The 15,939-nt window shown below is 43.2% G+C and overlaps 1 protein-coding gene across 1 annotated transcript; it reads left to right on the forward strand.

Annotated features, from left to right (window-relative positions):
• The first annotated feature begins 7,935 nt into the window (after positions 1–7,935).
• Positions 7,936–15,001, forward strand: NMS (neuromedin S). The gene is made up of 8 exons (XM_072853294.1): positions 7,936–8,039; positions 8,189–8,244; positions 8,625–8,675; positions 9,765–9,824; positions 12,604–12,639; positions 13,116–13,157; positions 14,142–14,172; positions 14,896–15,001. The coding sequence occupies exons 1-8, from the start codon at positions 7,973–7,975 to the stop codon at positions 14,931–14,933; spliced, it is 381 nt and encodes a 126-aa protein (XP_072709395.1). The 5' UTR covers positions 7,936–7,972; the 3' UTR covers positions 14,934–15,001.
• The last annotated feature ends 938 nt before the right edge of the window (positions 15,002–15,939 follow it).

Here is a 15,939-nt window from a genome sequence, read left to right on the forward strand (position 1 = left end):
AATGTATCCGATGCACTCTCTAGAATTTGTTTTTGAAATTTTATTATGCATCATGGAGCTTTAATATAGCCTTTATTGGCTTCTTTAATGTTGTACTCAGATATCTTACTGCATTTCATCATAGATGAATTGGTTTTTAATTTTACAGCCCTCCTCACTCTTCCATTACACACTACTTTCTTTAGACGCTGTATTGCTGGCCAGGAATATGATAACTTTGTCAACAGAAAGAAAAAGAAAATGTAAATTGCATGCAATTAATTCTCCTGTCTTAGGACTATTCATCCAACTAAATAAGCACGATGTGATCTCCAGTTTCATATGGCTTCATGAGAGTCACATACCTCTAGCCATCTCAAATCTCTGAGGTTAGCAGTGATAAACCAAACAGGATTCACCAGGTATTGCACCGTATCTTTTTATATTAACAAGTGAGGAGATGGAGTCCCAATGTGTCATCTCTACTAAAACCTTTCCCCAGTAAGATGTATTAGGAGAAGGTGGCTGATGTGACTGTTGGCATGGCTGCTTGTTTTCTTTTTGAATTTTGGCTTTTCCTCCTTCTTCATCAATGAAGTCTTTCCGGGTAAAAAACATAAGCACTCTTTATTTTTAAGTGTGGTGTCTAAAAGCAAATTATACTGTGGAGGAAAGTCTGTCTTCTCCCGTTACTTGCAGGCAGGAATGCTAGAGAGGCTCCAGCCTCTGCTTGTTTCTGGTCGTAGGGCTGAGACAGGCAGGTACCGCGTTTGACAGAATATGAGGGGTAGAGTGCTCCTCTGCTGAGTCAGAACTTGGTTTTCTCTGTGGACAGTCACTCTGAGAGACCTAGCTCTCTGCTCCGTTCTTTGTCATTATTTCCCTCAAGTCATGCTTACTCTCTTTCAATTTTTTCCCCTTCTTTTTTTGGCTTTGGAATAATTCCTTCTTTATTTCGGAGCCTTCAGAGCCAGCAGAAGGTGCAGGAGTTGCCGTTTAAGACAGACAAGATGCATTCTCAAGATGTGTTACTATAGAAGGGAACAGAAAGCTCACCTTACTGCAGTTCATGCACAATGTTGCTAGCATTGAAGGACATTCAGGTGCGTAACTATCACAGGGAAAAACTGCTCGTAGTTTAAACCAAATCAAGATTGAAGAGGTTTATTGATTTATTGATTAATTTATTTTAAGGTGTGGGGCTCCCCTCCTTGCCCACTTCTCCTTTGGGGGATGTGTCTGCCCTGGCTGTGTGTGACCCCCCACTGCTCCTGACACCCCCTGAACCCCCATGCCACCGAGGACGCCCCGTTGGGCCACAGGCACAGGGTCCCTCTGCACTGCACCCACCAGGTCACCCCGCTGGGTGCTGGCTGTGTCCCCCGTCCCACAGGGGTGCTGCACCCTCTGTGCTGGGCAGGGGCCGTGGTGTTGCGGGGCCACCCCTGGCACTGCCAAACCCTGCTCTGTTCCCATCCCCAGGGCACTACCCTCTGTTACAAATTTTGGTGCATCTTTTGTACTTCTTTTCAAGCTCACTCCTTATTTGTTTCAAAAGACTCCAATTCCATGGTTACTGTTAAATGCTGCTGATGGTCATCTTCCTCTTTAGCAGGACCAGGCTGGGCAAACGTTCTCTCAGACGGTTTCTGGCGCTCCTCTCACGCATGCTGTTGACGCTCACATTCCTGTCTTACCAGGCCATTTTGCCAAGGGTGGTCCACAAGAGCAATCCCACAGACAACATTTTGCTGGCAAGAAATACTTACAAAGAAGAGAAAGTAAATGCAGATGGGGAGTAGGAGCTACAAAATGTCTGTATTCCTGCCACCACGCTATCGCTCTCCCTCACTTGTCTTGTCTGGCCACTGCATCATATGAGGGGAACTCGTTTTCTAGACGTTTATGTCTCACACTGGCTCTGGATCTTTGACTGGAAGCTTTGGTCTCTGTTGGGCTCAGCAGTGGCTCAGCAACGCACAGTCCCCAGAACAGAGACCAAAGTGAGCAGAAGGGCTTGTTCAGGTGGTCTGGAGTTCTTGGAGGCAAGGAGTCCTCCCCTGAGCAGGGAGAGCCCTCTCAATTCAAGGTTTGGCCTGCCTGGAACAACTAAAGTCAAGAAGATAATGTGTAAATAGGGTGGTAATGGAGCCAAAGTCTGTAAGACAGAGTCCTTAATTCTATGCCTATAACAAAAGCCACTGTGCTTCTGCCAACAGACCTTTGGGAAAGGACAACAATTTAAAAAACGGCATTCAAATTTATTTGAGGAGATTAAAAGCTCTAAAAAGACATTCAACTGCGAAATGGAGAGTCCCCTCAGAAGGAAAGCCTCCTTTTGTTTGCCAGTGACTCTTCTGGCCAGCTGCTTACAGGCAGACCAGGCAGATCTTTTGCAATCCGCCTTAGGGAATGGGCCATATATACTCTGTGCACGAAGGGCTCTGGGACTCAAGTGTGTACAGAAATGCACTTCTCAATAGAGACTATAGGGGAGGCATTGCTACTGACAGGCTATTTTGGACCCTAATCCAAATAGTATAAACAGACTTAGTATTAACAGCTCTTAGTTTATTGTTGTTTGCCAGTCTGGTCTGATTGCTAGACTCAGGAGTGGCCATTTCCATGAAACTTAGAGTTCCAGTATTTTCAGCCCAATAAAATGCTTTAAAAGCTGAAAAGCTTTTGGTTTTTGCTACAGTAAAGCATTTGCGGAGTAATGTAATCTAATGAGATAAGAAAATACTCAGGCCAATGAGTGTCCAGGCATAACCACTTCGGCCAAAGGGGAGAATGAAAGTTAGCTCAAGTCTTCTAGCTGTCAGGAGTCAGAAGACATACAAGAGTTCATACAAATGAAATTTAACATGTCAGGGAAGCAATCAGTTCATTTTCAATGCCAGTAAAATTTAGTATAAATACATTCGACCTGAAACAGAGTGAGAAAATTAATTGCTTTCATATTAAATGAGTCAAATTACTTAACAATAAAAATACAGGTATCTTCAGTAATAATTGTAAGTGAGAGTGTTTGAGTACTTACTCATTTTGAATGGCACTCAACTCAGATCTCTGACAGGAGTTAAGTGCTGCTAAATATGGCTAAGGGAAGCAAAGCTTTGGGTTAAACTCCTTGCTCCTCGCTTGGTGACGGATGCATAACCTGGAGTGTCCGGAGCCCTGAGCTCCCAGTTATTTACACACGCAGCTTCCTAGATGGGCTGTTTCTGTGCATGGTCTTAAACCCAGGCAGATGATGAGCAATATCACCAGCAGAAGGTTGGTGGCTCATATGATATTGAAATGGATTAATATCATCTGGTAGTTTCTTCTCTCTGGCTGGTGGGTTTAGAGTGAGTGGTGTTTGAGGAAAATTGGTCAGGTAGTAAAAATGGTCTGGGATCGGTTCTCCTTGTAGCCAGCTTTTGGTGAGACAAACATTTATTTTAACATATTCTTACATGTTCTCTTCACATATACTAATGGAGACTTAGGATTTGGGTATTTGCCAGAAATCTGAGATGTATGGTATATATATTAGCCTATATCCTTTACTCTAGTAATCAGTGTAAGATATGCGTTACCACAGACTGTGGTAATCCCTCTATAATGACAAAATTATAATTTACATATAACTACACTCAAAGAAAATTAAAGCTACAAATTATATCATTCAGATCTAGGAGGCAGGGATAAATGAGTGTCGGCATTATAATTCAGCTATTAAAACCAGATCTGTTCAGCTGTCGATGCTAAGTATATGTCCACCACTCCAGTATTTGACTGGGAGACTACCTGGAAATTTCTGGTAAGGCACAAGCTAAGGAGTCAGAAACAAATCGTTCTGGATAAATCCTTGATGAAAGCTCAACCACAGAAACTGATTGAGTTATCCCACCGGTTGCCTAAGCAGAACAGCATACTGCTTCCCTGTCCGACTGGGGAAGCATCAAATAAAATTAAGCCAAGTGAAAGTTCCAGATTGAAGATCTTTTCAAATGCCTCAAAGCATACTAATTGTAATGAACTTTCAGCCCAGTGTAGCCCAATATAGCCCATTGCCACAGTACTGTTTCCATACAGTACAACCTGGTAGGTGTAAATTGCTTCATTTCAGAGGAATTTCCACTTCCCTGGCTGAACGCAGCAGACATAAAATCATGTTTATCCAAGAAATTAGCCAAGAAACTATCCAAAAGAATGGAAACGTTCAGATTTCTGGTCTCGTTCCATAACTTCCCCATTAGCACCTGTCCTCCATTTTGATGCTCTTGGTTAGTGTCTCGTCTTTGAACTCCAGCTGTATGAGGCATGCTTTTACTGATCTCCTTGAAATATTTACTCGCTGCCCTACTGAACTTTAAGACTATGCCTTTATATCTGTGAAGTATAAGCAATCCAACCACAAACAAAAGAATAAAATTAAGTATTCTGTACTTACTTGACATTCTGACAACCAAATCAACACCTCTACTAAAAAATAGACTAGATGTCTATTTTACAAAAGTGTGATTTTTTAATTCCACAGTCTTTTTTACACCAGAAGGTCAATGGCCAGTGCGTGCTGGTGAGAGCAAAGTTTGGGCCCGCAGCTCTGAGTGCTGAGTGGAGCCTTGCCCATGTAGAAACAAAAAATGAGGCGACCTCTCACCGTTTGGACTGCTTGTCTGTGCTGGAAAGGTAAAATGCATATTAACTAAAACCACAGTAAACCAGCCTAGTATTCAGCATAAACAGGCACTGTTGTATTTAATACAAGATGAGCAGGCTTTATGGCAGGTTTGCCTAATAAATACCCTCCAACTTCTGCAGCTTTTCTCATCTTACCAAATGGATCGTGGGTTAGGTATCCTCCTCAGAGCAGGATAAGGCTCCATACCAAGCACTGCCAAGCTGCAGAGGGTGAGGGGTCTGCAGGAGCAGAAGCAGGCAGTTGGGGTGCACTCAGGAACTGCGCGGTGGTGACGTTTTGCCGACTCTGTCCTCGCTGGCTGCGATTATCCGCTGATTTCGTTGCAAAGATCATTTACAAAAAGGACGCCAGCCCTTCACCTTTATGCCTGTTGAAGCCAAATTTTCTTCTTCATTTATGAATCACAGTGTGTTTAAATCTAAAATTATGGGTGCCATAATATTGCTGTTGCTAAATATATGCCAAGCCTCCTGACTCACCATAAAAAATCCTTGTTTCTCATTGACCCCCCCAGCTTCTTTTTTAACTCGTTTGTGAATAACTCTGGGCACTGAAACTCTTAACCTATTTCTTTCTCTGCACACAGGACCTTAAAGCAGGAGTTTCATTTGTGCAGTAAAAGTATGGCACATTAATGTGGCTTGGTGCTGATATATCCATTGGCGGAGCTGCACTTCAGCTAACACCTATGAAATGCAATGTACAGCAGCAGAAGAAAGTTCTGATTTAAGGAAGGAGAATGTGTTCATAATATGACACATTCAGCTGTTTGAAATGTTACTTTTAAACACTTTTCTCCATTCACTCCCTCATACTGCATAGTCATGGATAAAATACTATTTTCAGTTTGGTAATAAGCTGTACTGATATTTTTTAATGGAACTTGTATGACTTAATTTTTATCTCACCTTTAAGTATAAGCCTCACTTGAAGAAAATTAATAACTCCACAGGCTTCATGGGACCAACATGTGGGCAAAATCTGCTGAAAGAAAGCCCGGGGTACATTTACTGGGAAAGGGTGCAATAAAGCAGCGGATCCTGCATTGGGCATGAGAAGGAGGGAGGAAAGGTTCAGGCAGCATCCACTATTTCACTTCATAAGGGTAGCTTTTACCCACCCAGCATGATCACACACCCCTTTCCCTATGCTACTGCAAAAAATTCGCACTCCTAAGCTCAGACATAGGTAAATACTTTGAAAGGGGCTATTATTTAAGAGGCTGTGTGGGACAGAAGCAGGATTTTAGGCAGGTAATGAGTAGCCTGAGGAAGAAAGCAGCAGACTGTGCCTTCCGTACCAGTCAGGGAAAGCCAGAGAACCACATCCCATTACAGTGAATAATCACTAGCAACTTGGTAGCCATTTGATAGTATTCTAGTCTAAAACGTAGCAAATAATTAGTATTTAAAAGTAGTAGTACCTAATATGCTAGTATTCAAACAGATAGCAACAAACACTGAATCTGGAATGGCTCTCTAAGATCCCATGTTTCTGTAGCACGGGAGTGATTTGGCTGCAAAATCTGTGATAAGCATAGCAACAGAAACAATGTTGATGAACAACAATTTTCAGTTTGGTTAAAGTCAGGTGTCAAAAGACAGAAAGAAGATAGGTAATATGAAGTTGTGTAATCCTTCAGAGTGTCTTTACCTGTCTACCTCTGATGGGCCTGGCTCACACTAGTGGGGCTCTGTTTTCACATTTCTGTGACCACATTGGCATAAATGACATTACACCAAGCAGGAACCTGCTCCTTGCTGCCATCAAAAATAAGATGCCATCCTCCCTTTTCTAAGAAAATGTAACAAACACAGAGAGTCCCTTCACTCCAGGATTGCATGGGCTTGAACAGAAAGCAGGGTCACTGCGGAAAAGGGGTACGGGCTTCCTGGAACCCTACATCTCCTCGTTACTCAAAGCCTGGGCGGATTTGCTATGAGAAACCATCATCACAAAACTCACTGCAATCTGCTTTAGCTTCCACCAAGGGTAAAAATTCTACAGTCAGGGGGAATAGTCTCTTTGAATACTATCCTGTCTTGAAACTCCCATTTCCAGTAAAGACGGGTGAGAAGCTGAGAGCTGAGTGCCTGCTATAGCAATGTCTGACCTCTCCTGGCAGCTCCCCACTCAGATTATTGCACCCAAAGGGCTGTGATGAGGCAAAGGCGGCCGCCTCTCCCGGGGAAGGAACAAAGGGTGAACTAATGGTGCTGGGGTCACTCAGCTGCTCCTGCGCCTGTTCACGTAGTCAGGACACACAGTTGTGGAGCTGACGAAGTCACATGAAGTCTGGCTCCCCTCTTCTCTGCGAGAAAGCAGGTGCGTCTCCTCTGTGACCGCTCGGAGATGCTGAGATGCTCCCACCAGGAACAGTCCTGCCGTCATCCTTTTAGCGCGCAGCGCAGCCATTGAGGGACATTATGAGACCAGGTGGGCTGCTGTGCCAATAATACCTTCTGCAGCTTTTTATGTCTTACATCCCACATGGAGCCATTGCCTCCCAAACATCTCTACTACATACGTGAGAAGTTGGACAACCGGATATGTGTTTGCTTCAGCAGGCCCAAAGTCTATTCAAAAGAGGTTGAGAGGACTCTGCCGTTCTCCATCTCAGGTCTGATTAGAAAGCATTGCCCTTCGAACTAGCACAGAGAAAGCCGGGAAGCATTTTCCAAAGTCAAACCCAATGATTAAATCAGGAAGAACAGAGAATCACCTTTCTGTTATGTCTTGTCTGCAGCCTTACCTACTATGACATGAAATAAGAGGTGGATGGCTTTCCTTATTTCACATGAAGGTAAATATAATAAGATGGCCCGGGACTTGTTCGATATGAAAGTGCACATCCCTTCTAATTAGAAGGCAAACTTTATCTCCCAAGCTGCCACGAGGAGAATTCTTTTCCAAAGACTCCGTAAGCCCAACTACAAAACTGAATTTTCTGTTTAAAATGAAAATCCCAGCAGCTCCGTCGCTTCCCCTTGCACAGCCGCTTCTTGCCTCCCCTCCCTCCTTCCTTTCTGTCACCTCCGCTAGACAACCACCTTTGGCGGAGGGTTCCAAAGGGCGGAGGACGGGCTGCCTAATGCGGGACCCCGGCAGCCTCCCCTCCCGCTGGCCCTCCCGCGGGCCGGGCCAGGGAAGCGGCGGGGGGCGGCGGCGGCGGCGGCGGCGGGGCCGCCCCGGCGCCCATTGGCTCGGCGGCGGCCCGAGCTCGGCGCGGCCCCATAAAGGCGGCCCGGCCCCATAAAGGCGGCCCGTCCTCTCGTCCGTCCGTCTGTCCGCTGCCCCGCTATGGCCCCGCCCGCCCTGCCCTGGCTGCTCGCCGCCTGCTGCCTCTGCGCCCTCCCGCGGGGCTCAGGTACGTCCCGGCACGGGGGGGAGGAGGAGGGGGGGAAGAACACAAGCGAAGCCCCAGACCTCGGAAGGGGTCGTCTCCCATCGAGGGGCGCCGGCGGGGCTGGGCTCCGCGGCATCTTGGCATAGCCGTGTCCCCCCGTGTCCCCGCAGGGTTCCCCCAGCCTTTCTCGCGTTACGGGGACGGCGTGGAGCTGCCCAAGAGCCAGGTACGTCCCGCTGCGCCTTCCCCAGCAGCCCGCCTGAAGCTGTGGGGCAGAGCCGGGCTGGCCGAGGCAGGTGGGAAAGGAGACTCGCCCGTGGCAGGGAGAAGCGGTAGGAAATGGGCAACGGAGTGGGAACACGTTGTGAAGTCCCTGGGGTGGGTGGTAAAGAGAGCAGGGAGGGTGAAGCCCTTGGCTGCCCGGGGAGGTGGATGGGACGGGACGGGTACAGGCGGGGCTGTGATGTGCAGCTCTGTGCAGAATAGGATACCTGGGTCAGCAAAAGCCAGGTGGGCTAATGACTGGCCAGTCCTGACTCCCTGAGCTAAAACACAGGTCCCAAGGTATGAAAGCCCCCTGTTAACATCTAACTTTTACTTTTAAAGCAACTGGCGCTGTGTTTCAGTCAGTGGATGGAACTGTCTAATCAACCCCAGGTAAGCTGACTTTGGTAATCTGTTTGATCTGCTAGGACTCCTTCAGCCATACTAATTTCCCCATGTAACCCTCAGCATCAGTGGCCGCAGGTGGCAGAGCCTCCTCCAGAGAGTAGAGCAAGGTTGCTGGTGTATGCACTCTCCTCTCTGCAGAGCTAACTCAGACCTAGCGAAAGAAAAAATGTGCTTTTCTTCCCATCACAGTGGTGCCTAGCACTGAAGCAAGAAGTGCCCGTCAGTGCTGTAGGAGTTAGAGGCCGGCTCCTGCCTGGTCCCGGCTCTGTGGTGGTGGCTGGCTGGTGCTCAGAGGAGAGGGGAGCAAGGGGGAGGTTTCACAGCTCGTTTCTGCTGTGGTGTCTCTGGCCCAGGGCTTGCAAACACTTTAGACTACTGGGTAACTTTGAAAGATCAGCCCCACTGCATTTGATACCAAGCCCAAGGGTCACTTTCTCTTTCAAAGGGGAGAGAAAACCTTTGTAGGATCAGCAATTATCTGGAAATTTTCAGCATTTTGTGCCGATTTTTTGTTTCACGTGGAAATCTTTCTGTTTTGTAAACCGAGACTGGTGGAAAATAGTTCCCAGAGCCAGTTGTTCAGGTGTCTTACATCTTACTTCCTTTGGAGCCGTAGTTATTTCTTGTCTAATGCGATTGCATGCATCAGCAAATCCTTGTCCTGTGGCAGTGAGTGTGGGACAGTATATTTCAGTATATGGTTAAAGATTATGGTACTGATTGACTGAAATGCTTATAGATGAAATTGAGTGTAGATCAAGTATGCCAAAACACAAACCTATTTGTAGAACACTTAGTGTAGGAAAATGTATTTTAAATACAAGAGGCTGATTGAGGTCTCTTTACAGCACAAGGCTAGATTGTAGTCAGTAGTATTGTGTGTATTCTCCTCGTACAAAATACTAGTTTTTCAGCTCATAATAGCTTCAGTAAGTCTTGCCCTGCTCTGAGTGGTTTTAGTGGAACTGTGTTCAATTTACATTGTGCTGGGATCAGAATCAAGCCTGTTCTCTGTCAAACCATGTACACCACATCTTCCCAGTAAATGTATTAAAGTACTCTTTGGTTTTGCAGATCTCCAGCACTGTTTTGGATCTTTGTTATTCCATATTCAACAGCATGCATACAAATGAGGTAAGGTGTAATTCTTCAATACTTCAAAGCATCCTCTCCCTCCTTAAGCTTAAAAAGCAACCCCTCCAAAACTGACTTCTTGATATTTCTCTCCAAACAATAATGTATAATCTAATCATGGTTTAGGAGATGTAGGAGATTATATAAAGATTTTTTTCCTTCTCCTTAGTAGTTTGCATGTAATTCTTAACTCCATTAAATTATATATCAAATTGCTGGTTTTCACCAATTCAGAGCTCAAGAACCAAAACACCTGCTTGCAGCTGGGGTCAGTATTTTAACCTGACCCTCACTTTTGGATAATACAGGGTTAAATATGCTAAAAATATATGCAGCTTTGGATCAACAGCATACTTCAGCTCATGCTGAACATGGAGGCATATGAGTTGCTTTACTGATTTTAATACTCTACTTGAGCTTGGTTTTTTGTATTTCTGAGTAAGATCCAAATGATTAAGTTGAGGAGTTATTGAGTATAGCTCTTCATTGGTGCAGCCATATTAGGACCTAGCTGAATGTCAGCTCTGCTTTGTATCACTTCTTTATTATCACCAGTTTATTAAGAGCCATTCCCATAACATACCCAGGGGCTGAATGAATTTTAAAAAGGCCAATTTACTTGTGGAGTTTTTGAGTCCTGTTTTTTCATATCATGAGTAGAGCCTTCAAGACAATAATAGAAAGTATTTTGACATGTATTTCAATATCTCTTCTTGCCAGTGTCTTTAGCTTATTATAATTCTAAGCATGCTTTCCTAAAGCATCCATAAAACTCTACAATATGGAACTTGATTGTATAAAAAATTCTAGCATTTCAGTCTTAAACATCTAATAAATGTTTTGAGTTCAGTATTGACTCCTACACTTCTGCAGCTTAGCTAATGAGGTGACATCCAGAATCATCCGGTAACTTTGAATGGAGCCCTGTTGCTGGTTACTATTTTAGTTACGAACTCTGCAAAAAAAATTCACCCTCTGTGTCCTCAAGATTGGGAGCTGGATCTCATATGATATCCTTTCAACAGATATGACTAGTATCAGCTACATACCTGCAATATGATTTCTTGGTGTGGTCTGATTAAGTGGTAGATCAAATCTAAATGTGAGATATGGAAAAAGAGCTATGCAAAAAGTAAAAATTTTTACCCAGCTGGTCAAATCTCTTATAACATGAAGCTGTACTTTCTCAGCCCACAAGGAATCTTGAAGACACTGCAAACACATGTCTATATGTAGTGTGCCCAATGAAACGGTTACAAAATCATACTGATTTCAGCTGGACTTCAGCCTTCTGCATGATCCCATATTTGTGTGGATTTTTAAAAAAAATTTGATCCAGTCAGAGTTACAGATTATGTAGAGAAGGTAGATGGTGTTTCAAGAAAAGGAGTGATGTCTCAGCACTATGAAAGGCAAAGTCAATAGCAATTTTAGCATTAATGAGACTTGAACTCCATCTGGGGAACTTAAAATTTTTTGGGAGAGCTAATAGACTATTTAAGTTCAATGTCTAAGCTTTGGGTAAATCTTGCAGATGGCACTTTCAAAGCAATCAAAAAGAACTAAATATCTAAACCCAGCTACATCGCAATCACCTCCATGACAGTCTGAAATTTCCATCCTAAAGTCAAGCTGACAGACTGTTTAGAAGCTCAGTTTTTACCATGTTTCTTCTACATAGTAAACTCATCTGTTATAAATTAGCTAGGATATTTGAAACTGCAGGCTAAGTCATGAGTCAGTCTATCTTTGGTAAGTAATAATCATCTTGGAACAAAACTAGTGTTCACAGCATCTCTTTGTTGTAGTCTCCTCCTCTGCATCCTTTAAAGCACCTTGATTGACCAAGCACTTTTTTCTTCCATAGTATTTCATAGCCCTGTAAGTTGATGTCAGTTGCTCTATAAGTCATTGCATTGAGGCTTGAACCAAGAACAGTTTAACAAGAGGAAATGTTCACCTCATACCCTGAATCCTGATTCCCTCCTTCTTGCTCATATATTTTTGTCTTTTTAAATTCCTCCTCTCCAGTTTCCCATCCACATGCTTTTCCTGTGTTCTCTTCCCCTGTCTTCCCATCCTTGCTCATTATATGTGCTGGTTTTTCAAGCCCACCCCAGGTAACTAAACCCGTTCACTGATGTAACTGTGGCTGTGGCACACAGAGCTATCCCCAGCTGGGATCGTGCACCCAGGCAGCTGTGCCATGGGCAGGAGGGCTCCCAAACCAGACGTACCAGACTGCAGGTTTGGGCCTTTGTTAGACCCTGAGCTCAGTCTGCTCCCATGAAGTCATGGGGCAGTGTTATTCCTTGATATAAGGCTGAGTAGAAAAATGAGCAATTTTCTGAAGAATAAAGGGTGCAGGGGAAGGCTTAAAACCAGCAGTCATGCCTGGGTTAAAACCAAGGGCAGTCTGAAAGATGGAGAGCAGCCCCATTTTAATGAGGTAAGAGCTATCAGTACAATTCAAGCCTGAGGAATGGAGCTGCTGTGTTCACTCCAGGCGGAGCTTTGCTTCACCTCCCAGAGCACAGCTGTGCTTTGCCGGACAGTGAGGGAAGCATGTTGAATGATGGTAACGAATGGGGTAACACTGATTTTAAATCTTGCCTTAACCAATCTTTAAAAAGATCCGTTTGCTGTTCTTGTATCTGTCTGATATGTGTAATATCTCCTTTCTCACATGGAGTGGAGCAACATCATCAGTGACAGAGGATTGCTGTAAGAAACCAAAGAAATGACAGCATCTTGATTAACTTACACTGTCTACTTGCAGGAATCGCAGATTGCTGCTGCAAAGTATACAAAGAAGGTATGTAAATGTGAAGACAAGTGAGTAGCAATGGACAGGGAAGTACAGCCTTTTCTGTATTTCTTTTGCTGCTTAAAGTCAGCTTGGGTTTTCTTAGTGGTTGGAAAGTGAGTGCTTCTGCAAAGCAATCCTCCATGTGTGAAGCTTTTATACATTTTTTTTTTCTAAAGCCCGTGAATCTTTAATTATGGTAATTTAGTATATTTACACTAGACAGAATGGATAGTTCTTGACAATGCCTTTTGGGTATTAATTTTTAATCAGCATTCCAGATGAATGGGCATTGGGGACTATCAACATCTTGTTGTTTGCATGCTGCTGAAAAAGGCCCTGAATTTATTGATGGAATTATTCTAATGGAATTATTCTAATGGAATGGCCCTGAATTATTCTAATGGAATGACACCAAAACTTGTCAACAGATCTATGGAACTGAGTTTAAAGTATTTTGTTATTGTTTGTGTTTTATTTTACAGAATAGTCATGGGACTCTAGGACGGCCTTTTTTCCTTTTCAGGGTATCTGAATCTCTTACTTATTAAAGATTCTGAATCACTGACAATGTTATATCCATAGTCCAGCAGCTGTTTTCCTTCACAAATTCTTGCTGCACTTGTTTTGAGTAGAGGCCGAATATCCCTTGCTTAAAAGCTTAGCGAGCCATTTGCTTAAAAAGCTATGGTTCAACTAAAAGATGACGAGATAATGAGATCTGGGGTAGTAATGGATTAAACACTTTTTTTATTTGAAGAGGTGACTCTGCAAATGTTATTTTGAGCCAAATCATCCAAAGACAGAAGTAGTTTGTGGCTTGTATCTCTGAGACTGCCAAGGTGCACTGATGCCAAATTCACCAGATAAAACGTGTGTGAGCTGAATGTCCACTTGGTCTGAAAGGTCTGGCCAGTAAGCGATGGCACACTGCATAACAGGGTGAAAAGTCAAAGCAAAATTATGGACATAATCATCATTTCTCATGTTTTTCACCCATTGGCTTGCTGAACTATGGCACTATCTAATGCAGAATATGCTAGTGTAGACAATCTGTGATTAACACCAAGCTAGTTTTTATGAATATCTTCAACACATTAAAAAAGTTATAAAGTAGGTTGTAGCAGGTAACCAGAGTCCCAATTCAGCTGTACATTTTAGCTTACTTCAGGTGTGTCCAGCCAGGTACTTTCAGTGCTGGTATTTATATTTATATGCTCTTTCTTGGGCATCTGTGTAGTACCCCAATGAATTGGGACCAAGACCCTTAATGAGAATAATTAAATTCAGACTGTTTAGCTGTTTGGACAGAGGCTGAATGACTATTTCTCAGATTCAAAGGCAAAACCCACCCTGCATGGATCCCCTGGTATTTGACATGTTGTCCCTTTAAAGGAAATCTTACTGTAGCCTTATGTACTCTATCTGCATGATGGGAGATGTATCTTGGTGTGCTTATAAATCTGGCATCTAATACTCCTGTACAACCATCTAACTATTATATTTTTCAGCCTCGAAATGGAAGAACTATTGAAGGCAGTGGTACGTAGGCATCCAAAAGTGACAAGAATTTGTTCTGTTTTTATCAATAATGATGATCCTTGTGACAGAATGAGTTACTGAGAAGTATTACAAAGCTAGATACCAACATGGATGTTTCATATGGTCACTAGGAGGTGTCTGGGCAGAAATGCATTTTTTCATCCTCAGAGACTTACAGTGTATGCTCTTGACAAAAGGATTGTTTCCTTCTCTCTTTAAGGTTCAGTAAAGAGGAGCTTTCATCCTCTGCAAAATGATAGAAATGGTACAGGAATTAAAAGTTTAAAAACAGAGGGTGTAAACTGTACTTGGAACACGAAAGCTGGACTCCTCTCTGTTTCAAGAGAGCTTCAGTCACCTAATCCTACATGAGAGCCCACTAATACAGATTCTGCATGCAGGTGGGAGTCATCCTCACATCAGAATTAGGACCTGTTTTGGAGTAAACATTAACTAGAAAGAGCAGGGGTATGGATGTAAGGAAGGAAGACAGTGAAATCTAATAATATCACCTAGCACTTGCATGTCCATCTTTGAAAGTGTCTATTAAAGGTCTTAGTGAGCTTTAATGGGAAATGGACAAGACAGTCAATGTACATGTGTTCCCTCCTTCTGTCTCTTCTTCCAATCTCTTACCCCACAAGGAAAGATCACCATTTTCTGTTTGCAATGCAAGAATTACTTCTAGTGGTTGACTGAAAGGATTTGGTTTTTTTGGGACAGGACAGAAGGATAGGAAAGAAACTGCAAAGAAAACATGAAGAAAGAATACATTTGCTGTATATTCAGGATTAAACCATTTTGGAAAGAAAGGAACTGAAGACTTGGGAGAGTGTTGTAGAGCAGTGTTGTTACTTGCTTGTTTTGGACTTAGGCACTGCCCTGGGTGTCCATTGCTTCTTAAGGATGAAAGGAAGATAAGGAGCTAGATGGATCTCTGGTTTGAGCCAGTGCAGTTCTTGTGGTGTTAGGTACACGTGTGCAGAAAATGTTTCATAGCTATGAAACCTGTAGGGACAGGTAGTGCTGCCCAGAGCTGCTTAGAAAAACTGGAAGCATGAGCTGACAACCACTAAGATAAGCCAAACAAAGAGTCCCTATAGCTTTTGGGCAAAACAGTTCAAGAACAATTAGAGTAAACTTGCTTCACAGTACTCTGATGTACTCTGGTGTTAGTAGAATTGCTGTACTATCAAACAGATCTCATTAAATGGCTAGTGTAGAAGCCACTAATCTATAATGATGCCCTAGCCTTATATATAGCAGGAAATTTTATCCACAGTCAACCTAGCTGGAAGATGCACATCATGCCTCCCTACCCTAAAAGGACAGTGGTGGTAGGACATGGTATAGAGAGAACTGTGTGAGGAGGGAGGATTCATGTTTGAGTACAAATAACAGATCTGGGCACTTACCCAAACTTCCAAACTCTCATCCATCTTAATCTTCTGGTGCTAGAATTTGAAGCTATTTCATTTCTAACTTTGGGAAGGACCAGTCGTACATAACTGAATACAAAGCATATTCAGATCAACATTTCAACATAAAATATAATATTGTGTTAATTTGTTTCAGAGTACCATGGAATATGAAGTTCATGGGTCAATTTACCAGCTTGATGACTTGGTTTATACAAAGAAAAGAGACTTCCTGTTGCACTGGTTGTCTACTATGTGACTCTGTTGTCTGGAATTTGCTGTTCCATATAATAAACTTGCAATCATTAATTATTCTTGTCCTTTTTTATTGAAGCAGGTACTAGATTTC

This window comes from Ciconia boyciana, chromosome 1 (assembly GCF_034638445.1).
Source record: "Ciconia boyciana chromosome 1, ASM3463844v1, whole genome shotgun sequence".
In the NCBI taxonomy this organism is placed as follows: domain Eukaryota; kingdom Metazoa; phylum Chordata; class Aves; order Ciconiiformes; family Ciconiidae; genus Ciconia; species Ciconia boyciana.

What these genes read in the sequence shown, in the direction of transcription:
- NMS (XM_072853294.1), top strand. Translation starts at nt 7,973, where the DNA reads ATGGCCCCGCCCGCCCTGCCCTGGCTGCTCGCCGCCTGCTGCCTCTGC. An exon ending in AACTGTCTAATCAACCCCAG is followed by an intron (nt 8,676 to 9,764) that starts GTAAGCTGACTT and finishes TTGGTTTTGCAG; the next exon opens with ATCTCCAGCACTGTTTTGGA. An exon ending in CTGCAAAGTATACAAAGAAG is followed by an intron (nt 12,640 to 13,115) that starts GTATGTAAATGT and finishes TTTATTTTACAG; the next exon opens with AATAGTCATGGGACTCTAGG.